Source organism: Rhamphochromis sp. 'chilingali' (assembly GCF_963969265.1).
Source record: "Rhamphochromis sp. 'chilingali' genome assembly, chromosome: 12".
Taxonomy (NCBI): domain Eukaryota; kingdom Metazoa; phylum Chordata; class Actinopteri; order Cichliformes; family Cichlidae; genus Rhamphochromis; species Rhamphochromis sp. 'chilingali'.
This window is the reverse complement of record NC_137939.1, coordinates 17,525,962-17,549,663: the sequence shown is the minus strand read 5'-3', so window position 1 is coordinate 17,549,663 and position 23,702 is coordinate 17,525,962. Positions and strand designations below refer to the sequence as shown.

General features: G+C 39.3%; 1 protein-coding gene across 3 annotated transcripts; it reads right to left on the bottom strand.

Moving 5' to 3' along the window:
• Positions 1 to 5,007: 5,007 nt before the first annotated feature.
• On the bottom strand, positions 5,008 to 23,137 carry tm9sf4 (transmembrane 9 superfamily protein member 4). 3 transcript variants are annotated; one of them, XM_080899711.1, is made up of 18 exons: positions 23,092 to 23,137; positions 17,383 to 17,493; positions 16,030 to 16,129; positions 15,728 to 15,884; positions 15,443 to 15,584; positions 14,334 to 14,457; positions 14,053 to 14,174; positions 13,496 to 13,607; positions 12,795 to 12,865; positions 12,585 to 12,717; positions 11,250 to 11,331; positions 11,075 to 11,150; positions 10,822 to 10,905; positions 8,945 to 9,120; positions 8,783 to 8,846; positions 7,702 to 7,821; positions 7,445 to 7,534; positions 5,008 to 6,330 (listed from the first exon to the last, which is right to left on the bottom strand). In XM_080899711.1, the coding sequence occupies exons 1-18, from the start codon at positions 23,107 to 23,109 to the stop codon at positions 6,181 to 6,183; spliced, it is 1,932 nt and encodes a 643-aa protein (XP_080755837.1). In that variant the 5' UTR covers positions 23,110 to 23,137; the 3' UTR covers positions 5,008 to 6,180. The 3 variants fall into 3 exon arrangements, with proteins under 3 accessions (XP_080755837.1, XP_080755836.1, XP_080755835.1); XM_080899710.1 differs by lacking the exon at positions 23,092 to 23,137 and adding an exon at positions 22,992 to 23,039; XM_080899709.1 differs by lacking the exon at positions 23,092 to 23,137 and adding an exon at positions 20,763 to 20,981.
• Between the last annotated feature and the right edge of the window lie 565 nt (positions 23,138 to 23,702).

Here is a 23,702-nt window from a genome sequence, read left to right as displayed (position 1 = left end):
AACATGAGTACGAAGATGTGATGATTATTGACAGTAAATTACAAATTTCTCTTATTTATGCAAATTTTTATTTTTTTAAGTAAGAAACTTACTGCTTTGCTCAAAATAGCTTAAAACAGTATCTCAGAGTATTTCCTTTCTATATGACTTGCTGCGTGTTCCACAGTGAGTCGAAACCTCGTACAGTACCAGAGTCTGGATTATGTCTTAGAGAGCTATACAAGTGCGCCTGCATGCATAACTGAGTGTCAAGACCATCCTAATTATAGTACCAAGGAGCTAACCTATACTTACATCAACTGAACTGACTCTAACACATGTACTCACGGGCTGCCAACTGTGCCATAATTCAGGAATAGAAACTCTTCTGGTTTCATAGAAGGGTTTGTAAATAGGATTTGAGACACCACAGCATAAACTTTGTCATGTGACCACAGGTTTCCACACAGTGAACAATTATGGACGGACAAATCAGGAATTAACAACTTAAAAGCCATACACAGCAGACATCTCACAAAAAATTAGGCCAATAGTGTGAAACAGTGCTGCTCTATTGGTGGGGAAAACCAAGAGCTGGAAGATGAACACTTTGTAGTTGAAACAGTGCACTGATAGAAATGTTTTACAAAGGACATAGTGAAATAAGTAGTGGGAAAAAGCGAAGGGAAAACTACAGAAATAACAATAATCATATACATATAAGAATTAAAAAGGTAAATGCTTAAGGAAGCAAAATGACACTGGAAATTTTCTTAAATTTAAAAAATGAATGCATGCATTTATTGACCACTGTGCTTGGTGCATTTGAATTTCCTCGCTCTCTCTGATTGGTAGATCCTTAAGATGTTTTGTTTTTGCTTTGTTTTTTTCTAAGAATAATGGCTCGATGTGATTATATGATCCAGGCTGAAATAGAAAACCCACAAATTTTTAGCCCTTCTAAATCAATCTATTCATCCCTGATTGTGTTTTTGAAGATGGAGTGTTGAAACGTAGATATTTTTATCGATAGCTACTCCGGACAGCCTCTTTCTCACACAGGCAGACAGACAACGGTCCTAGACACTGAAAGTCATGTATTGCAGTTTACATGACTATCATTAGACTGGGGGACTTTTGTTCATATGCACTGCTCAAAAACAAATCAAAAAAAGAGCAGTGGTGTGACATAGCAGGTTAGCCCATTTTACTGAAATGTGCTTGTTTGCATGAATGACAGCATCAGCGCACGCTTATAATGAGATGATAATGTCGTGGGGGATCCCCTCCCTAATCTGGAACCAAGTACTACCGAGGTCCTGGACAGTCTAAGATGCAACCTGGTGGTGTTGGATTTTTCTTGGATTTAGGTCAAGCGAGCACAGTTAGTGGTATCAATTGCATCATCCTCCAGGAAGTGCCCGCATACTCTCACCACATGAGCTGGGCATTGCTTTGCACTCAGAGGAACCCAGAACCCCCTGCGCCAGAGGAGGGTCTGGCAATAAGTCCAAGGATTTCATCCTGATAGCTAATGGCAGTCAGGGTGCTGTTGCCTAGCCTGTAGAGGTTCCCCTGTCACGTCTGTCATATGCGCTCAGGCTGAAGGTACTCTAATATATGAAAAACATAGGGCTTTACATAGCCAATTCTCATTTTCTGTGGCAAGTGCCAGTATTGGGCTAAAGTGCCACAAGGCCTCAGCCCTTTAGCCCTCAGTGAGCACAGGGCTCATTAGACAACGTTGGACCCTTAGGACAGCTTCATGACAAAGTCTGTTTATGATTGTTTAGTCACAGACAGTGACACCAGTGACCTCCTGGAGGTCATGTTGTAGGACTTTGGCAGTGCTCCCTTTCTCCACTGCACAAAGGAGCAGAGCGGAGCAGTCCTGCAGATGGATTAAGGACTTCTTTGGCCTTGTTTCAACTGCCTGGTACTCATTTTGTGTGGCATAAACTCTGGGTGTTAGTTTTATGGAAATTAGTTTTAATTGATCATTTTGCTGGTTTTTGCCCTAGACTGTACATTAAAGATTGATATTGCCCACTGATTTCTGGACACTGCATTTTCATTGCTACCGTTTACCAGAGTGCTAAGTGAACAATAGGTAATGCAAGCTAACTTAGTTAGCAATGTTCAGTTCAGCAAGCCTTGTCTTGTGAAAATGAGAACTAGCAGACACTTATTAGCTAAAGCCTCCTGTGTTAGGACCTATCTGTAGTATCAAGATATTAGCGTTTTATAATAATCACAGTTGTTATAAAGGAAGAAACTATCAACAGATATAATAATTATATTTTGTGACAGGGAACAACCTGAAATAAAGTTGTGCTGCCTTTGTGGACAGGATGTGTCATTGTAAAATCATTGTAATGCACCATTAAGCATGTTCCAAAAACACAGGAAGCTAACTTTCATATTCAACTTGCCATCACTTTATTGTTTTGTCGTGGTACATTTTGTAATTGGACATTCTGTAAAAGAAACAAAGAGAAAAATAACAAACAAGTTTCTTTAAAAGTCATCAAGAGCATCATGCTTTTTGGCTAAAACGATGACAGGAATCATTACAGAGAGCGCCACAAACAGAAAAATGCAACAAATACAAAGCTGTTTTCTTTTATTTACATTGTAAAACCTTCAATCATACATGCATGACTCGGCCTCTTAAAAGTAAGTCTGTAAAAAATCTCCCCTGGTGTGTGCACTTGCAGGAGAGGAGTGTCTGTCCTTATATTAGACAGCAGTCAGGTATCAGAGCTCTGAAACTCTGACACAACACAGGGTGGTTCAGCAAGTAAAGGATGAAAATAAAAAGTAATGATCCTGTCATTTCAACTGAGGGATCCTTGGGGCTTTGATTAGTTGTTTCACATAGCAAGTGGCAGGGGGAAACTTCAAATGATTTTGCCTTCTCGATCTCTTTAAGCAGCTTGTCTGTAGCTTGAGTGCTGATGATAATGAAGGAGAGACCATGAGGATGAGTTAGCCATTCTTTCCTCTTGCCCTGAAGAATCAGGGTATATCTAGGCAAATATCTCATCTGTACTTTTGTGCAAAAGTGAAGCATTTCAATAACCCTACTAAATCTGTCAAGGGTGTAACAAATACAAGTGTGTACTAAATATTACCTTACATGCTGTGTAGTTTATGGTTTGAGTTTCTCATAAATCTGCGAGGTACTTCTTTTTGTTTTGCTTGATTAAAAAAAGGCCTTGGCCTGAGACATCCAGTCCTAATTGAAATTTACTGCAAATATATTTTCCTTTAAAACCACACCACATACAGTCTGATAACCTGGCATTCTGCAGACACCATCCATTGTTTTCTACTTGAGATATGGATACTGCTTCAGATATACTGTATTAGTGATACTGATCTGCACTTTTGTTGCTGTCTTCCTAAGAAGAGTGACACCACACATCTACTGACATTTAGCACAAAAACTTGTGTCTCTATGTAGTTAAGAAAGTATTGCTATCTGCTGGCTAGCTTAGCACACCATAAACACTAATATCTGTGTTCTAATGTCCCCAGTTTTACTTTCAAACTCAAAAGCAACACCTATCATTATATAGTCCCATAATGCATTGGATTGTTGACATCACAATCTGAGCAAAGTTCCTGCTAGCAGCAGGTTAACTTAGCCTAGCATTAAGACCCATATATTAATACCCATATTAAACAGAAAAGCTTATGCTAGGTACCAGATAGCTTACCTTAGACCAAAAACTAATGTTTCTGTCGCAATCTACTGCTAGCAGCCAGTTAGTTTTCTCTAAATTAAACTAACCCTTGTGACCAGGTAGCTTAGCTTAGCAAAAAAGGATGAACAGGTAATCTGGCTGTACAGATGGTCATTACTCCTCGCCAGCAAAAGGCTGATTTATTGTGTACAGGTGCTGGAATACGTTGTTGAAGTTATACATAAAAACCACAGATGATATAAAACATGGACATAGTTTCTGTGTAGCTTAGTTGCTCATTTCAAGTCATATTGACTAAAAAATGAAGTTATTTTGTAAATCTCGAGACTCACAGGATTGTCAGCCAATGAGCAAGGGGTTTCATGGTCAGCCATACCCCCCTTGTCACATCTAGTTATTTGAAACCAAGATGGCAATGATGAAAACGCCAAACTCGAGGCTTCAAAACACAACTTTAGAAACCAACAGATGATGTCAGAGTAGCCACTTCCACCTTTTACACCGTTTATAATATAAAATGGCTTTTAACAAACATTCAGATTTAAGAAATTTCATGGGGCAAATTCATATCTTTTACCTTTAATTTGGCTAGCATTCAACTGAAATACGGTATCTGGTTAGAGCTGCTCTGCATAAAGTAACCTAGATTAGTCCATAGGCTGAAAAGTGAAGCTAGTGCTTTAGAATCTTAGACCTGCATTCTTTCTAATTTACCACCTGAAGGCACCGGTTGTTGCAAAGAGACTTTTGGTCCTACAGAACTCTGTAGATCTGCATCACTTGTTTCAGGTTTTGTATTCAGTAAAAATTGGGCGACTCAAACTGTCAGAAAGGCAGTCAATAAAACCCCCAGCATACGCGTATTGTCCATGGTGTTGTTGATATTTTGACTAAATAACATGAAAAGTCAGACAAATTACTTCCCAACTAATGGGAACACATGGATGCAGGGTTATATGCCTTAAGACATAGCAAGAATGTCATCTTTCCTCTTTATGCCTACTGAAAATAACCTGTCACTAGCTCATATTTAACAAACAGTCATGCGAGTGGTATCAGTCTTCTTACCTAGCTTTTAACGGAAGCGAATAAGTTTATTTCTATTTGCTCAACTGGATTATTACATATTGCAATTTTGCTACTGTAAAATAAAATAGTTACCTAGATGAAGCCCTTGAGTTGAAGGTAAAGCATTTTTTTAAAATCAGGTTCCACCCAAAACTGCATGTTTTTTAAGCTGAAAAATACATATAATTTGAAAATAAAGGTAAACACATGATCTGCAGCACACAAAACACAGACTGTACACATCTAATAAGAACCCTGTCAATTACATTCAAAACATCCCAGGACCTCTAAGCTCCGATACCGGCCAGGTGATCTTGCTGGGCTTTCCAAACACATCAGGTTATACAAACAAACGTATGGTACATTAGGCTCAAAAAGGAAAGAAAATAGGCATTTCGTACTAAAAATGGTCCTCTGAAACAACCTTTGCAATTTGCACCTTTTCCCCCCCATTACTGCATAGTTCAGCAGGCTCAGGCGCTGCTAAGGCTACACTGATGGCATGGTTAACGAGCGGAAAAACATATTTGTGTTGTAGGCTTTTGAATATAAAATGGGTAGTTGGGTTCAAATATTCAAGTTCAGTCCCATTCTGAGCAGTTCTGCTTCATTTAGCGCAAATGGAGCAATATTTTGACATGAATAAGAAACCCAGTGTTTGGGAGGGAGAAGCTAATATTTGGATTACAGTTGTGGTTAACATGGTCACACCAGGACATGGAAACTGAAGTAAAAAAACCCCCAATAGATTTAATTTATCCATATTTGTGTTACAATGTAGAACTTCCCAGGGTGGTTTCCATCCATGAGTTCAACACAACAAACAGAACCACAGAAACGATCCTCAATCCTTTCCTGATCTGTAAAGTCTCTGAAAAGAAGGTCACGTCTGAAAATGGAGACAGCAGAAAGTGTAGAAACAGAATTTACGTGGGGAAACCAGAAGGAAGTAGCCTCCTGAGAGGCACCCAATAGAAATCAAGACACAGATAAATCCCATGAAGACAAAATAAAAACCTGGATAAGTTACAATCAAAAAACACACACAAACACACACACAAAAAAAGATAAAATGTGCAGAAACCCTTGTTTGACAAGCTTTGGCCCCCTGTCTTTGTGGAAAAAGGTGAAACAGCAGAGGACATTAATAGTCCCGGCAGAACAGAGATCCTCTAGATGTCCTGGAAAGGAGGAGGAGGGAGGCAGAAGCAAGGTGACAGCCGTTTTAGATCTGCCACCTTGCTTTTCTTTATTGTGAGGCCAGCAGTTGCGACTGATGCACTGTAGAAAGCAACCCTCTCATTCCTTCTGCACTCAAGTCAGTGCTTGTTGGACATGAAGAACATTTTTATATATATTTAGAATGTTACAAAAAAAAAAAGAAAAGAAAAAAATAAACAAAAAACAGCAGCACCAGCAATAACTAGTCGATTTTCACCGCAGCGTAGATTTTCCTGATGAACATGTAGGCGGCATAGAAGCCAATTGTGCCCGTTAACAGCCAGAAAGACAAGACCATGAGGGCGGTGTAGCCAAAGTACAGAAGGGAGGGGATGAACTCCACAATGTCCAGCTAGGGAAGAAAGACAAAAGGAAGCAGTTTAAGCATGCTGCACATTTCCATTTCTATTAAAGAGATATTCTTGCAATTTATCACTTGTATCTACAGTGCAGGGAACAAGATATTCTTGCCTAGAAAATAGAAAACATCTATCATTTGACATCGTTTCATGAAGGTGTGTCGTTTGACTGTCTCCCTCCCCTCACCCCTAACTGGTTGTAACAGATGGCTGCCCCTCCCTGAGCCTGGTTCTGCTGGAGGTCTCTTCCTGATAAAAGGGAGGTTTTCTTTACCACTGACACCAAGTGCTTGCTCATTCCAATATAATGCACCTACAGGTGACTGCTGTTGTGATTTGGGATATGAAAGGTCATATGAAAGGTTGTTTTTGCAGTAGTTGTAGATTTTAGTTGAAATTGTGTGAACCTTCCCCAAACCCTCTTCAATGCTCCCTTTTGAATATGCCTTCCAGCACCCCATAACATGCTCTGAACTCCCCATGGTAGGTTGCCATTTCCAGAGTTCATTTTGTTGGCCATGATCTTGTTTTCCAGCATTGTTGGAAGTATTATAGAGGAAACACAGAACCTGCAACAACAAAGATGGTGGTAGAAGTCTAACTGGAAGTTAGACTTGTGCTAGTATTAGCCAGCACTAGCTGATTACCTGCCATTTCCTATGATAAGGGCAGCTGGCTCCACTGAGCTGGTAAACTCTTAACCATAAACTGTGACTGGTTCTCAGTGAGATCCAGCTCAACCCTCTCAACCAAAAATGTTCTTCTATCTTTCAAAACTCAAGTGTCCAAAATATCAATCTTTGAAGTTACAGAACAGAAATCCACAAACCAATCAGAGACTAAATCTTATGTTTGTTTATACAGTCCATGTCTGTACGTTAAAAGAAAACAAAAAACTAGGTCCAACAAAATAACATTTTTACATATGAGTGAGTCGATGGTGGAAATCTTCAAAATTAAATTTAATTCTGCCATCTTTCAATTCAGGTATTAGGCAGGCTTTGTCAACACTGATGACTCTTCAGGCATTGACAACAGCATGGCTAAGAACAGTGCTTTCTTTAGAGTTTATTGTGGGAGTGTCTCAAACAACCCTGTGCTTTTTACCTTGTTGACAAAGTAGAAAACGGCGTAAACAAGGACATAGAAAGCCGAGCCTCCTGAAACCAGGAAAGTTCTCCACCACCACCGGTAATCCTGACAGTGAAGAAGAGAGAGACAAGGCTGTGCATAAGTTCTTGCTCATATAATATGAGATATGTGCCACACAGGTGAAAAACATAACCAACAATATGTGAGATATGTGTGTATGTCAAGTAAAAGCCTGGCAGCCAGAGACAATAGTATGCAATTAATGAGCTTACCTCTGCACAGAGCTGGAAATAAACCATCACAATGCTGATCTGAGAGCAGGACACCACCAAAATGATGAAGACCAGAAAAAGGAAGCCAAAGAGGTAATAAAACTGGTTCTCCCAGATGGCCTGGAGGTGGATGGACACACATACACACATTGATTCTAGCATTATTGAGGAGGATTACACATCAGTTACATATCCTCTAAATAGAAAATAGATACTGTGTTATTTCTGAAAACTGTGTACCGTATTTTCCGCACTATAAGGCACACTTAAAATCATTAAATCTTCTCAAAAATCGGCAGTGCGCCTTATAATCTGGCGCGCTTTATAATCTGGTGCGCCTTATCTATGAATTCTGGCTGTGTTTACTGACTTCAAACAGATTTTATGTGGTACACGGCGCTCAAAAATCTGTCAAAAAATGTTTTAGTAGGACTTTGGTAAGCTACAAAGCCGCACTGCTTGATGGATTGTCTGTGCGTTATGGCTACCGTAGTCAGGAGCCTCGCGACTCATAGTAATCTGGGTCCAAAACTCCGTCCGCGTCAACTTTTTTCCACTTGATAAAAGTTCCCGATGTTTTTTTGACAAATGCAATCGCATGGAAAATTGCTGTAAACAGACCAACATCAGTAGGGGAGAACAACTGAGATAATCCAGCCACAATATGAGGTTAGTCATTAATGTAAGATAAAATAACCTTTATTAGTTCCACACGTGGGAAATTTGTTTTGTTACAGCAGAAAGTGGACAGTGTAAAGTTACATAGCAAAAATTAGAAAAACACTGGAACAACATATACTGTTGTTCCAGTGTTTATAGAGCAGCTACCAGAGAATTCAACATTAATCAATCAATGGTACGGAAGTGGAGGAAGCAAGAGGAATGAGTTGAGTAAAGTTTGACTTATCTGACTGTTTTGTTTCGTTTAATACGCCTTATAATCCGGTGCGCCTTATGTATGAAAACAGACCCCTTTGTCGACAGTGCAATTTATAATCCGGTGCGCCTTATGGGCCGAAAAATACGGTAATAGCATTGAAAGATGAGGAGCTCGGACATGCAACGGTGCACATGTACTTACACTGAAGATGAAGAAGAGCTCAATGAACATGGCACCAAACGGCAGGATCCCAGCCATCAGGATGCTAACGGAAAGAAGAGGAAAGATTAAATCATAATTTGCGTTTAAGCAAACCATTAGCCATTGGGGCACCTAAGAATGCGAGATAGACTAAACTCTTACCCGACAAACTTGTTCATGTACCAGCGCTGCTCTGGGACCTGCCGAGGGATCTGGTTGGTGCGTACAGGGTTATCATACGGCTGTTTGCGGAAGCCAAAGTAGTAGCCAAGATAGACCAAGGGCATGGAAATGCCAAACCACATGCACAGTAGGGCCAACATTGTAGTGAATGGGACCTGAAGTGAGAGAAGACATAAGGAACACAAGAAGAATTATTCAGAAATTCAATTCGATTTTATTTACATAGCGCCAAATCACAACAAAGGTCGCCTGAAGGTGCTTTATATATGGTAAGGAAAAGACCTACAGACCATACAGAGATGATGTCAAGATGTTTAAGAATCCATGTGAGAGTTCAGTTAATCTTTAAAGTTAAACCACACCTACAGCACAGATGCTTTATTCTGTGACAAATAAGAAGACACTTCATAGGATAGTATACTTCTCCCGTGGATGCTTCCTTTAACAGTTTTACCAGCCAAAATTCCCTGCAATTGTTTTTCTACCCAACTTTAGTTTCCATTGCATCCAATCATGGTTTCCAGTTGATGTGAGTCACATTAAACCATTCTTTGGTGTCTCATCCACTCAAATACCTGTCCTTCCAGATTAGTGCCTTATTAGACCCAGACTGTACACTACATTGACTTGCTACACCATCTGGTGGTACAAATTGGTATTACAGGCAAATATGGTCCAATTCCATTTTTACTCGAGGTGGTATGGCTTCAAAACACAATAACCAACACAACACAAAGATGCTTTCAACAAAAAGTTGTTGTTCCAATTAAAGCTTTAGTTAATCTCAGAAGGGCATAAACACACAGTATCAAATTTTACAATAAAAAAAAAAGATGGAAAATCAATGATGTTGGTGTCACCTATCATCCCCAAGTTAGACTTTTCTGTGTTAGTGGCAGGAAGATAAAGAATATAAAAGTGAGTAAAGTGACTGTTTGAGATATAAAACAAACACACTCACTTTAAACATGTAACTTTTTTGTGTAATAAGGTGATTTCATTCTAAATCTCTCTTCATGACCCTCATTTAGCTCCCCCCCCCCCCAAAAGGTCATCTGAGGTTTTCCATAGCCCAGTTTGTATTAATAATGACTATCATATTACCAGCTTGATGATTGTCACAAAATAATTTTTATTTCAGGTTAGCTCAGATAGATTGGGTCATAACAGGCCTGAACAAAGAAGGAGGAAAGCATATTTAGCAATATGTTCCTGTCTTTAGAAATCCCCCTTGGTGGTTCTCGTTTATATGACCTCTGTGAAATAACATTGTAACAACACATGGGGTAAAGTAGGATGTGCAATCTGCTGAACACTGTACTGGAAGACGTCTGCCATCACTGTTAATGTGCATGCTGATACTATTCTGTTGAAATGCCGTTGCATCTTTCCTTTATCTTATGACATTTTCCACCAAGCCTTAATTTGGCAAAGGAGGCAGGAGGTTTTTTCGACTATTCTGCCGTACCCTGGGTCTTGGTGCAGCCTCTCAGTTCATCCTCTTCATCTCAAAACAGCTTTCTGTTAACTGGCTGCACCTCATAATCGATAAAAGTAAAGTTTGGATCAGCAGGAATATCCAAGAGCAAGGAAAAAACTGCCTGACACAGAGGATTTAAATCTTTTGGCTCACATGGATTACTTGTACATACACTGATTTAATTATCTGAAACTCTGGCCATGTTATTTTGAGCATCTAGAACTGGAACAGTATAAAAGCATAGCATATCCAGTAAAATGTGTTAAAAAGTTAATTAAGGATAAACGATTCTTCTTTTAAACAGAATGTGAAGTATGTGAAAGCATAGCTGACACACACATTTTTGAATGTGTGACTTTCAAGTCATGGCACTCACCGCTCCAGACGAGTGTTCTCCCCAGATAAAACAGTTGAGGATGAAGCAGATCCCAAAAACCACAGCAGGATACAAAGTTGCTGTCTGCATGGCAAATACAACAACAACAGTCTAAGCCTCACTGCTCACATCATTTTACGCATACACGCATTACACATATACAAACATATATATATATATACATACACACGCACACGCACACAACCCCCCACCTCCCCCGCTTCTTCACACTGCTGTAAGAACCTGAACTCACACAGAATGCTCCTTTCCTCCATCGATGACCCTTCAGTGTGCGATACAGTCTGCCAGCAAAGTAGCCACCAAATACACTGCAGGACAAACATCGACAGTGTAAAAATCAAAGAATTCTGAAACTCGGCGCCTCTCAATTCCTTAATGAGCTTTAGACAGATGAATGCGGCTCCTACCCCATAAACATGAAGAGGAAGCAGGCAGTGGTCATCAAGGCTCCTCGACTTGATGGAGACAGCATGCCCAACATGGCAACAACTAAACACAAATGAGAGCTGGATTAGAAGACTGCAGGACTCCTGGGCTCCTATGCTAAACACAGAGCTTCAGCTAGCAGGAGCTCTTCTAAACTGCAATTAAATAAAATAAGCTTCCATATGTTAATCAGAATACAAGACAATTATGCCCTGGACTAATATGGCATTTGGCAAAATTTGTGACAGTTACAATAAACACCAACAGATCATTTTGTAAAACATCACATTTTATGGATTTTAGCTTAACTCTTTGATTCAAACAACAAGTAAAATTATTTAAACATAAACAAGTAAAAAAAAAAAAAAATGTAAATACCTACATCTCACAAATAGGCTAGGCTACCCCTGAATCCCCGAGCAGCTCCGCAACGAAAAACATGGAACAACCATCTTTTTCTCAACAGGAAATGGGAAATGATTACACCACGAGGGAGCCGCAACGCATGAAGCTTTCATGACTACCATACTCATTATTCAGTGAGCATAGTTAAGATTCCACAGATTCTGTCATCCAAGGTTTTTCCAAAGTGGACTGAGTATAAATCACTGTCTTTGTTGCAAAGCTAGGCTGTAAACACTGTCACAATCACTGAAAAAAGTTCCTGTTGAAATATTTCAAGCCTGAAATAATCCCTGCTGGATATTTTTTGAAGATACAAGCTACAACTATTAAAGCAGATAAAGAATATAATAAGCCTGATGTTACTGTTAACTGTTCTAAACAGATATAAAAACAGTCATACGGCAAAAGAACAGGATAAATGTCATGACTAACAACATTTACATTTAACAAACTTGCACCTCTTTAAAAGATGAAGTTGAAGTTTATGGTATGTGAATCATCCACCACTCACAACTCAGGTCATTAAGAGCTGCACCTTTGCCACATAGTATGCAGTATAACAGGTGGATACTGCACCATTAACCCCCCAGCAGCACAGGGTCTAACTACTTTACTGACAGAAATTCAGCTTTGAGTATTTGTTCACACTCCTAGTGTGAAACACAGAACATTAACAATTTGCTACAGAACGTGCATTTGTTTTGTAGAAATGTGCAACACTGAGCAGTTTCATATTTTCACACTCTTATCTTTGCTGATTCATATATGTAAGGTGAGCCCTGTCACCTTGAGAGCATTCCTCGTGTTTTGTCTTTGTGAAGAAATGACAGGACTAGGACAACATGGCCTAAGCACAAATGTAAATAATGTCAGGATGTGCAGAAAACTGTTGAGAGAAATAAGAAACTCACAGATTACAATGAGGATCATGCAAAACAGCTGGATCCCTGAGCCCAGCAGAGAGCTGAGGATCATGGGATACTGTGGTGGTCTGAACACATCACCGTGGACATTCTTCCAGCCCGACTCCTCCATGGTGTCCTCCTGGTTAGAGAGGAGAAAAATGTGGTCAGGTAGTGATCATTAAGAATCCAGAGGCTGGATGCTGTGTATTTTCTTACTATGTCATCCTCTCTGTTGTAGTTAGCAATGTCTTTCCTCAAGGTCCTGATAATGATCATACTCAGAATACCTGAGAGAGAAAGGCAGAGAATAAAATACAATTGCAATATTTAATACGTTGTCATAAACCCATCAATGATCTCTTCGATATATAATAAAGTTTCATTTATATGTTTCAGTTAGCCAAAGAATGTAGTCTTATTTTATGGAGTTGTTATGAAGGATGGATAGTATGATGGTGTTTTAGTATTTTATACACAGTATTATGCTGACAAAGGCAAGTTCTCTTGACGTCCATTTTAAAAGCTGCTCAAGCTTGCATCAACGATGACATGTTGAATAAACAAGTGACAGTGTTTAAAAAGACTATCCAAAACAATCAAATCAAATGCAGTGACAACAGGACAGGAAAAAGGACCTGGGTGTCACACAGAAAAACAAAACAAAAACTTCTTAAATTCCAATCTAAAGTTCAGTTGTAAATCTGCCAAATTGTATCCACTAGATTGATACATATTTTACAAATTTCTATACATTTTTGTACATATTATATAAAAAATATTATATTAGTTCATGCCTTTACTGCACCGACAGCAAACTGGTGGTGAAAATAAATCATAAAAAATAAATAGAAATGACTGAAATAGTAAGAGTAAGATGCCATGAGCCACAGGTAAATTCTAACATGAATTGGACATACCTGAGAGGAAAAAGACGACCACCACAGAGTTAACAATGGAGAACCAGTGGATCTGGACATCACTCATGGTCAGGTATGTGTCCCAGCGAGACGCCCACTTCACTTCACTCTCCTACACACACACACACACACACTTAAAATTTGCTAGTAGGTGCCCAAAATATTAGTTTGTTGCACATTATTTTTATGACTATTATTAATAAATTATTTAATTAGATTGAATATGTCAGAATAATAAACTTGAGTATAACAAAGGTACACAGCTATAACCACGTTCTTTACCAGGAACCCTGCAACGAAGGAACCAAGGCTACTGCTCCTAACATTGGTAAGGTTTGTAAACTCTGCAGTCTACTCTGACATTATATGTGTGCGCAACACTAAACATTAAACAAAGTATACATTTCAGCAACATTTAAACAGGCTTTTATTAATGAGGATTGTAATCAAGTTAAAGCAGTTATGTAAACAAAGTCATTTGAACAGATTATTCAGGGCTACAGATTTTTATGACTACTGGGTTGCAAGACTTGAAAACACATTCAGCCTTAACTGACCTCCCAGTGTACAGAGTAGGTGAACAGGACTTCATTCTCCTTGGTAGGGTCGATGTCTTGAGCGGCAGAGCCACTGGGTTCAGGTAGGGTGCAGGTCTTCAGCGCCTCTGCAGGCTTCAGATCTGAGGAGAAAAATAATAGGACACAGGATGGAGTATACTAAGTATAAGCGGTAATCTTTACTTAACTTTTTAGTCAACAAATCTACTTCCTCTTTCCTTTAACTCACTACAGGCCTAAAGCAACATCAGGCGATTCAAAAAGAGTATGCTGACACTAACCTTCTACTTTGACACTCCGGGGTATAACCTCAAATCGCACCACCCTGTAGTCATGAAGGTCCCCCTCCACCAGTTTCTCCTTGTGGAAGTACAAGATGAAGGACAAGTGGTTGTGCAGATAAAACTGGGAGGGAGAAAAAAAAAGAGAATAATTTAACACTCTTCATATATTCATGTCTTTACTCTCTGCATATGGACTACATCACCAACTAAAGCTGACCTCTCGTGTATATATCCAACCTTAAATTGAGTGCAACTTGCAGAAAATTATATGCTGCAAAGTTTTTAAATCATGTTTTTGGGATTCATTTAAATATTCTTCTCCTGAAAGGGAAACTCCTGGAATTACATACACCATAAGGCCAGCTGCAAAAATACCCGTGCAAAGGTTTCAGTCATAGAACTGACACTATGTCTCTAAAGCAAAGGCTTTGTGCTGCCACAGACGATCAGTAAATCATTCTTTATCACCCTTTATTTTGAATCATTCTTTAAAATTCCAACCTGAAGGGCAATTTCAGGAGCCAGTAAAAACATTAAACTACTACTACTGAATGTAATCATTAGTTATTATTAAGCTCTTGCTCTTTCACAGTGCATCTTTTGTCCCATCTTCCACCCTTCACCCCTAAATAGTCACGTAGTTGACCGTTCCTCCTTGAGCCTGATTGTTGGGGTTCTCTCTGTTATTGTTCAGTGTATTGTAAGGTATGTAAGCCATATGCCTTACAATATAAAGAGCTTTGAGGAGACTGTTGCTGTGATTTGGCGCTATATAAATAAAAATGAATTGAGGAGCCTTGATGACCACTGCCTGCTTCCTCTTCATGTTTATGGGGGAGGAGCCACATTTATCTGTCTAAAGCCAGTTAAGGACAGATAAAGTTTCAGTAAGTTTCAGAATTCTTTGATTTTTACACTGTGTTGTCCTGTTGATGTTTGTCCTCCAGTGTATTTTGGCAGCTTTTTTGTTGGCAGACTATCCAATGAATTTGTGGGGAAACATGGTAAATATTCTGTAAATACTTTGGTACTGATCAGCAGCAATTTAAGTTACGTGCACTCTTCTCCTTTAAGCAGAAATGGAAGAGTCTGTGTAATGTACGTACCTTGTTTTTGTCAAAGAAGCCCAATCTGTAGCCGTGTTCAAACTGGACATCTTTTATCGTGTCCTTCTTTTGATCCTCCTCTTCTCCTCCCTCTCTGCTTGGATACTCTAACCTGGTGGCAACTGGAAGGTTATCTGCAATACTGCAATCACACAAAAGAAGGGATTTAAAAACAACAAAATAGATGCTTTAGAAGCAAGTCAGCCCAGAGATATAAAGCCTATCAAACCGGACAAGCATTTAAATGAATTCAGCCTGCTGAAAGCAGTAAGAAGGGACGCTCACAGGTGAACATAATACTCCTCCTGGATTCGCTCAGCCATCAGCTTACTCTCGTCTATGTTGAGCTTTCTCTTTTCACACACCAGCTCACATTTCTTGTCTTTACTCATCTCCACGTTATAAAGGGTGTTTACAATACGGTCTCCACGTAAGACCTCACCTATAAACAACAAGGAAACCACACACACACACACGCAAAAAAAACCCAAAAAAACAAAACAAAAAAATCACAAATATATTTATAGATATATATGATAAAAATTTAAACAATTTTAAACTTATCACATAAGCAGCAGTGCACTCACCCAGGTTCTCTCCCTTGTAGAAGACCTTTTTTGGTTTACAGAATGGCAGGGAATAGTATTCATAAGGAAGCTGGGTACGGGAGCTGGTCAGCTTTACCGCCTGAAAAACAAAAGGATCTCTTTCCAGTGTTTGCACCATGACGATGAGAGAGACAAGCATCAGCAAATTTGTCAGAGTACAATAGGGTGAGAACACCCCAAACTGGCTCCCGTTCTCCCATTCCTGGGAGAACTGTATGTCAAAGATTTTAACACTCAGTTTCATCTTTTTGTATGTTAGAACTTCACCCTTCTCTGTGGCTTGGTGGCAGACCAATGACCGCACAAGCAACAGTGAGCCACAGACTGGGGACTGAGTTTGAGAACCAGTGCTCTAATAACCATCCTGGGTGCTCTGGCTCAGAAGTAATGGCTTATGGTCAGACTATCTCACATCTTCAAACTGTGAGGGCAAGGTTTGCTGGATTAAAGTGCTCACTTGGAGAAAAGCACATGGTGTGAATTTTTGAGTGAAAAGACACATTTTTAACATCACTCAGATAGCAAGCTGTGCAAAGTAAAGACTCTTCAGTTGATCAAAGTATGCTAAACGCACCAGCCAGACTTTGCTGAAGCTTACAATTATTCCCAAACATCAAATATTCTGCCTCCCATTTCCTGCTACAGAACCCAAAATCTAATAAACACAAGATTTTAGAGTGAAATATTTCAAGGGGTCTGTAATCAAAGCCATGTTTAGAAGCCATGGTGTGTAGCCATTTTCACTAATTTAATAGAGTCAAAATATTTTTTTCAGTTCTTGTCGTAGATACTTATTAGCAACTCTGCCATCTAGAAGTATCACGTCTACCCCTTTAAATGAATGAAAACAAATTTACAGACAGTACTGTTCTGCAGCAGACCTGTGGCAGTTGCTCTCCCACTGCTCACTCTCTGTGTGCAGTTACTGCACCCACACAGAGGTTGTGTAGTTCAAAAGATATTTAACTTTCTGTTGCTTCAAACTTTCTACTCTTTAGATAAAGAAAAAACAACCAACCAAACAAAAAAAAAACAAAAAACACTGTCTGGTGATGTTGCCAGATGATGCAATTATTTTTAAAACGAAAGAGTTCACCCTGTCATCTTGTCCACCTGACCCTCCGCTCACTCACTGCAGTGATCATTTTGTGTCATTTCACCTCATCATTGCTAATTATCGCCTTTATCGCCTAAAACTAGGGACTTTTCAAACCCTTGTAAGCAGCTAGTGATAAATGAGTGACAACTCCCTCTGTGATGAGTTGAATGTAGCTTTCCCCCCTGAGTGCTCATAGTACAGCCGATATGTTTAGCAGTGAATTTTCATCTTACCTTGATATCTACAACGTCGCCATCATGGAAATTCCGTGGAGCTACTCCAGGAACATAGAAGGACCGGCTCACAGGCAGCAGGGACAACAGCAAAAAGGCCCACCACCTCACCTGCAGAGCGGACACACGTTAGATTTGACAATGAATTCCATGCGTGTCTCTGTTGTACTGTGTGCTGACAGTGGAATGAAAGTTGAGAAGCAAGTTCCGGCAGCTTGATAATGCCTCTGGGCACGATTTTGGAAACCTTCTACAAACCCAATTGTGACCAAAAAAAAGACACTGCTTAAAAAAAATACGTGAACTATTTTTTTTAAACAGTAGAATATGCATAAAATGTTCTAAAAAACGTATCTGTTAAAGAAAAATATAAACTCTTTGAATTTGACTGGAGCAACACGTCACAAACTTGGGAAAGTGGAAAAGTAAGTGTTACTAAAAACAAACAGCAGAAGAAACATTTAGAATGTATTAGGTTAACTGGCAACAAACCAGAAAGATGACTGGATATAAAAAGAGCATCTCAGTAAGGCATAGTCCCTTAGAAGGTGTGCAGAGGTTCACCAACCTGCAAAAAATCTACATCTACAAATATCATAATAAGGCTGCTCAATGTAAAATTACAAAGACTTTGAATGTCTCATAGTCTACACTACATGATATGAAAAGATTCCACGAATCTGGAGAAATTGCTGTGAACAAGAGTCAAGGCTGAAAATTAAAACTGAATTCCACATCATGCTGTATCAGTGACAACAGCACGGCTTTGCAGTAAAATTCCAGTTGCTGAACTGGCCTGCCTGCAGTACAAACTGTTTATAAAACAAAAACAATATGACAAAAAAGTCCAAGACTGCTGGGCAGCTACAATTTGACAAAACGGGACAAAATTCCTACATTCAAACTCCAGACATTTACAGACTGTTACACAGGAGTAAACATGGCCCCGTTCCAACTTTTCTTTGATGTGCTGCTGTCATCAAATTCAAAATGAGCTAATATTGCTCTTCAACACACAGATCTGACTTATTTTTTATGTTCAGTTGTGATTAAAAAATGGCTTTATGGCGGATCACTTTGGTTATTTCTTACTTATAGCTCTTGATCAATATAACACCTAAACTAAGGCATTATTAAAAATACTGTTTAGTTTATCTTCTAGGAAGCCTGTCTTAAATTTCTGACAGTATTGCATCTCCTGGATGAGGTAGATAAGGTGCATGAGTTTTTGTAAATGTGTATCCACAATAAAGAAAAGCCAGTATATCAACATTCTCAGAACTGAGGCTTGGCCTGTGCATTGATATGTATCCTACTGCAAAAAGCAGACAATTATATTTTAAATATTAATTTAATTTAATATAATATTTTACATAGATTTTATGCCTATTTTGTAGGGTTGCACGATTTTGCATAAAATGAGAATAACGATTTTTTGGCTTAGAATTGAGATCACGATTCTCTCACGATTTTCTTTTCCAGTATAAATATTTATTGCACTTATTAACTGCACATCAACTTCGTAACAGTTGAGATTGAACATAAAAACAATAAATAAACATAAAAACAACAAATGTCTCACATTTTGTTGTTGCAGCAAAATGTTGTACTGCTTGAAATTCCGTCTCCACCGTTGCTCGACACTGCGTGTATAGAGCAGGTAGTGCAACAATAGAAAAATAGTTGCAGGACGGCACTGTGTAGCGTTTGTCTAGGGTGTTGATCGTTTTCCTAAATCCCTCGTTTTGCACAGTGTTGATGGGAGCCATATCTTTGGTCAGGTGATAAGTGATAGCCTCCGTAATTTCTTTGTGCCTGCAGGAGTTCGACGGGTATAGGGAAGCGCTGTATAAGGTTCCCGTTATTGATGTTTGCGTGGTTGACCGGGACGGATTTTCTCCCGTCACTTTCTCCTCATCCCTGACGTGCTCTCCGTTGTTTTTTCCCTGCTAATTTTAGCATCACACGGCACAGCTTCTGTATCACGTGGTATAAGGCTCCGCCCTTGTCATTTGTTGAGCAGGAAGAGTGAGCGCTTGTTTCCATGCAGATTACGTCCCGGATCAAAATGCGGTACAATCATTGTCGTCGTCTTTTTTTTTTTTTTTAAATCGTTGTTATTTGGAAATGAGATCGCACATAAGTATGAATGGAGATCGCGATTTTCTAACGATTAATCGTGCAGCCCTACTACTTAGTTAACAGTACATCTGCATATTTTACAAACAGCAGTAGTTGAGAGCAGCAAGTTTGCGGTGGAGCTTGCTGAGCAGGTAGAGTGGTTCTTATGCAGCACTTTTCTACTCCCTACTAAAGCAAAGGGCTTTATATAACATGACTCATTCACCCATTTACACACATTCCCAAATTATTTCTGATGGATGCATCTGAGGACAACTTGGGGTTCCAAGAATGCCAGAGCAATTGGAGCAACCAGGGATCGAAATGCCAAACCTTCCAATTAAAAGATAACCTTCTCTACCTCCTGAGCAATAGAGATTGACAGACCACGTGACTTTCGCGCATTGCATGCCGGGAACTCGTGGCAAAACAATCCAAGTACCTGCATCAAATGCAAACGTTCATTCTTCGGTTCCAATAAATTCTTGCTTTTTCTTTGCCCCCCAAAAAGGTATGTACAAAACGAAGGAGAACAATGCCGGTCCGTACAAAGACAGACTTGATGAAAAGTCAAAGAAAAGATACGAGGAAAAAAATCAAACCAGTGAAAGGGTCAGACCCTTACGAGCACACAGAGGGACAAAATACGTTAGCGTGCTGCCCAACTTTCACCACGCTCAGATTTATAATTATACGCTTCTTGGAGTGAGTGCATACACTCATGAAGTTTAGTAACTTCAGGTCACTGCAACAAGCCCAGGTACAGTTTACCGACGGATGGGTACAGGACCTTGAAATGCACCATGTAGAAAGTAAAGACCATCGTACATATAAGTTTACCAGTCTCACAAATCATCTTCATAAATACACATTCGTTAACCGTTTATTAATATAACCTTTGAGCTCAACGGTAATTAATTAGTAGTGGAAATAATTTCTGGTAGTGTAACAGAAATGTAGCAGTGACAATAATATTGTATGCTGTAATCGTACTGGGCAATTAGTGATACAAAACAACTGTTTTATCCTGTGAATAAAAGTAAATGTTTTTGTCAGTGTACGATAATAACAGAAGCGAAACGCAATATTGTGTCAGGACAATTCACTATTTATGCACAATAAACAAAGGAGCATAGCGCCACAATTTCTGTTCAGCGCCAGACGTGCTTGTAACCTATATCACTAATTATGTTAAGAAAAATGACGCATTAACTACAACAGCAGACTGACCTTTGTAGAAATGCTTGGAGCAGACTAACCTGTGAGCTGGAGTGTTCTGGGACGTTATATTTGCTCTTTGAATGGCTGCAATCCAGTCGCCTCTTTGTTACTTCGGAAATATGGCTCGAACAATTTCTCTTCAACGACCTAATCCGATAACAACAGATCTCTTTACCCGTCGGCTTTCCGTGGCTGTCATGCGACCGGCTACTGCAGTTAATAATACAACAGCTTCTTGCCATTTTTTGGGTTTCTTTTTATCGCTGTATAACTGATTTCAATTGAAAGCCTACGTGCGCTAGTACCTCTTGCCACGAGTTCCCAGAATTCTTTGCGGTTTTACCCCTAAGTGACGTCACATTTTCAATCTCTATAGCCGCTGCAACTCTATTTTTGGTTGCAAATGTGGGTGACATGCTCACTTTTACACAGTGACAACTAAGCGCTACAGAATCGTATCGAGGCAAAAAAAAAAAAAAGCTTCTAGTTATTTGAGTTTCTCCATTTCAAAGAACACCTTCCATACACCTTTACTACAATAATGAGAAAGGTCTGCCAACAGTTTAATCATTCATCAACTTCAACTGTGCGCATGTGTAAGTGAACCAAACAAAAGTCCTCTCAGTGCTTTTATTTTTTCATCTCATCATCTTAATCGTCATTAAGAAATAGAAGGGGGTCCCATCAGAGCAGTAAATATCATTTACATATTTTAAAAATAATCGATTACCTTGCATGTTTGAATAAATTGGCAAAGCTATGCAACAAAGATCCTCTGGAATATTCATCACAGTCTGAACTGTGAAAGGAACTTCAGTGCTCCTCAGCAGGGACACAGTCTGACTGTTGCATAGCTGATCCAAGCACTGGCATCTTTACAGTGGAGAACTCTCTCACATGACCACATGACATGACTCTAAGTGTTAACCTGACTATACCACCACATGTTCCTCACATGTAAGCTGCTCCAGGAGGGGACATGTTCAGATTTTTTGATTAAATCAGCTTTTTCAGAAATGCAGTCAGTTGAGCTGCATATTAATTATGCCACAGCACAAAAGTTATTCGTGCATATTCTCAACTTCCTCTTCATCTCGTTTGTTAGGTGGCAGTCACAATTGATCATTTTTACTGACTTGTCTGCTCCACGTTATATGCAGCGTGTGTGTGTGCTTGCATGAGAAGGTGCGCTCACTGAGAGCGCCCAAAGGCAAAACTAGCAGTAATGCAGTAAAAACTCAAACACTGAGCTGAAATGAGACTACCCAAAATAAAATAGGAGTTCTATGAATAGATCCCCCCCCCCCCACCCCATCATTAGTAATATTTCATCATTAAATACTCATTCAGTAATACTAATACTCGCTGGGTTGTTTTTTTTTTACAAAGTTAAGAAAGTGTAAGCTGAGGCTTGTGTTGTCTCAGACATCAAAAATGACTCCACTTCTCTTCCCAGTAGTGAGGAACACGGCTTACTACTTAATTCAAGGTATATTCTCAAGGCAGACATCAACTCTTTTAAATCTTCTTGCCTCCATCCAGTTTGCAGGACAACTGAAATCAATGTTCTCTAACAGTTGTTTTGAAATTTGTACAGAGATTTAAGATTGTCACTATGTGTAAATTCGATACGATCTTTACATTTTAACAGAGAAGCCTGAGCTGACAAGAGTGCCTTTACTTACTGTAGTTAAGAAGACATTTTGCGGACATGCGCTAATTCTGATAGGCAAAACGTCCCGTTTTATTACTACATGTTAAAAAATGAACTGAAATGATTCAACACTGAAAAAACATTTGTATTAGCATTAAGCATAAAGAAGTGATCGAAGTTACCAACCACGAATCCTGAAACAAGACTGCATTTATGTTATCATGCGCTACCAACCCGATTTACGTTAAGTTTATACTTTGTAGCTGTTCCTGAGCGGTCATTTTACCATCTCTTTTAGGACTGTAACACACGCCGACACAGCGCTAACAGCTAACATTTCCCTAAAGATTGCAAAACCTGTTTATTTTGACAGTGCATCACATGACAGTCTGAAAGCCCAGCGTTTCACAGTTCATACTCTGTCAGGGCAATTTTATATATTCCACACAAATGACACGAATCTGTTTTAAAGAGTCACCGCTTACTGACAACCAGGCTAGGTAGCTAGCTAACTCGTTTAGCAGGATCGTGAACATTCAAATAGCAGCGAATTCCAATGAAGTTTAGTCTAGTTAACATTAAATAGCACTTGATCGGTCTACTTAAGACCTACACTTTCCCACGACTTCAGTGCGATGTCCGACATAATTTGGAATGAAAGAAAGAGCAATGTACTGTTTAAAGCAAAAAGAGTTCGCTTTATTTCCACTTACCATAGCCGCGGCCGCCATTTTGAATACGTGTCATTACTGACGTTGCGGAAGTAGACTAAAGTGGTTTTTCTCTGGCATGTTTCCTGTTGTGTTTAATGAGAGGTGCAGTGAAAAATGCTCCATTACAAGTTAAAATCCCCCCTTTAAAAATAATATTTAGCTATAATTAGGTAAACATAATTAGGAAAATATTATTTTAAATAGTCCTCACCAGACTACAGAAAACTGTATAGCTATTAGCTATTAACTATAATAACATTTTACTTTTTATTTATTTTAGGTTAAGTTCAACTTGAGATATATATATGTATCGCCCCTGCAGGCAGTCTATCCTTCAAGCTTGGGTCCTCTACCAGAGGCCTGGGAGCTTGAGGGTCCTGCGCAGTATCTTAGCTGTTCCTAGGACAAAACAGCAAAACAGCTGCTTTGATCTCATCCCTTCCTTTCTACGGATCATATTGTCTGTTGCAAACATCATGGTCCACAGAGCTTCTGCCTGACCTCATCAGTTAATCAGTCCCACCCCCACCTTGGAACCATCAGTCACTCCTATCCAGCACCTCACCACTGTCTCTCTGTCCACATATATGTCCTGCACCCCCTTACATATT

Bases quoted from the DNA above. Each gene is read 5' to 3' on its own strand.
- tm9sf4 (XM_080899709.1), bottom strand. From the start codon at position 20,966: ATGGCAAGAAGCTGTTGTATTATTAACTGCAGTAGCCGGTCGCATGAC. The intron at 17,494-20,762 runs GTTAGTCTGCTC...TCCGCTCTGCAG, and splicing joins CAGAACACTCCAGCTCACAG to GTGAGGTGGTGGGCCTTTTT. The intron at 14,458-15,442 runs GTACGTACATTA...TCTCCCTCCCAG, and splicing joins GCTTCTTTGACAAAAACAAG to TTTTATCTGCACAACCACTT.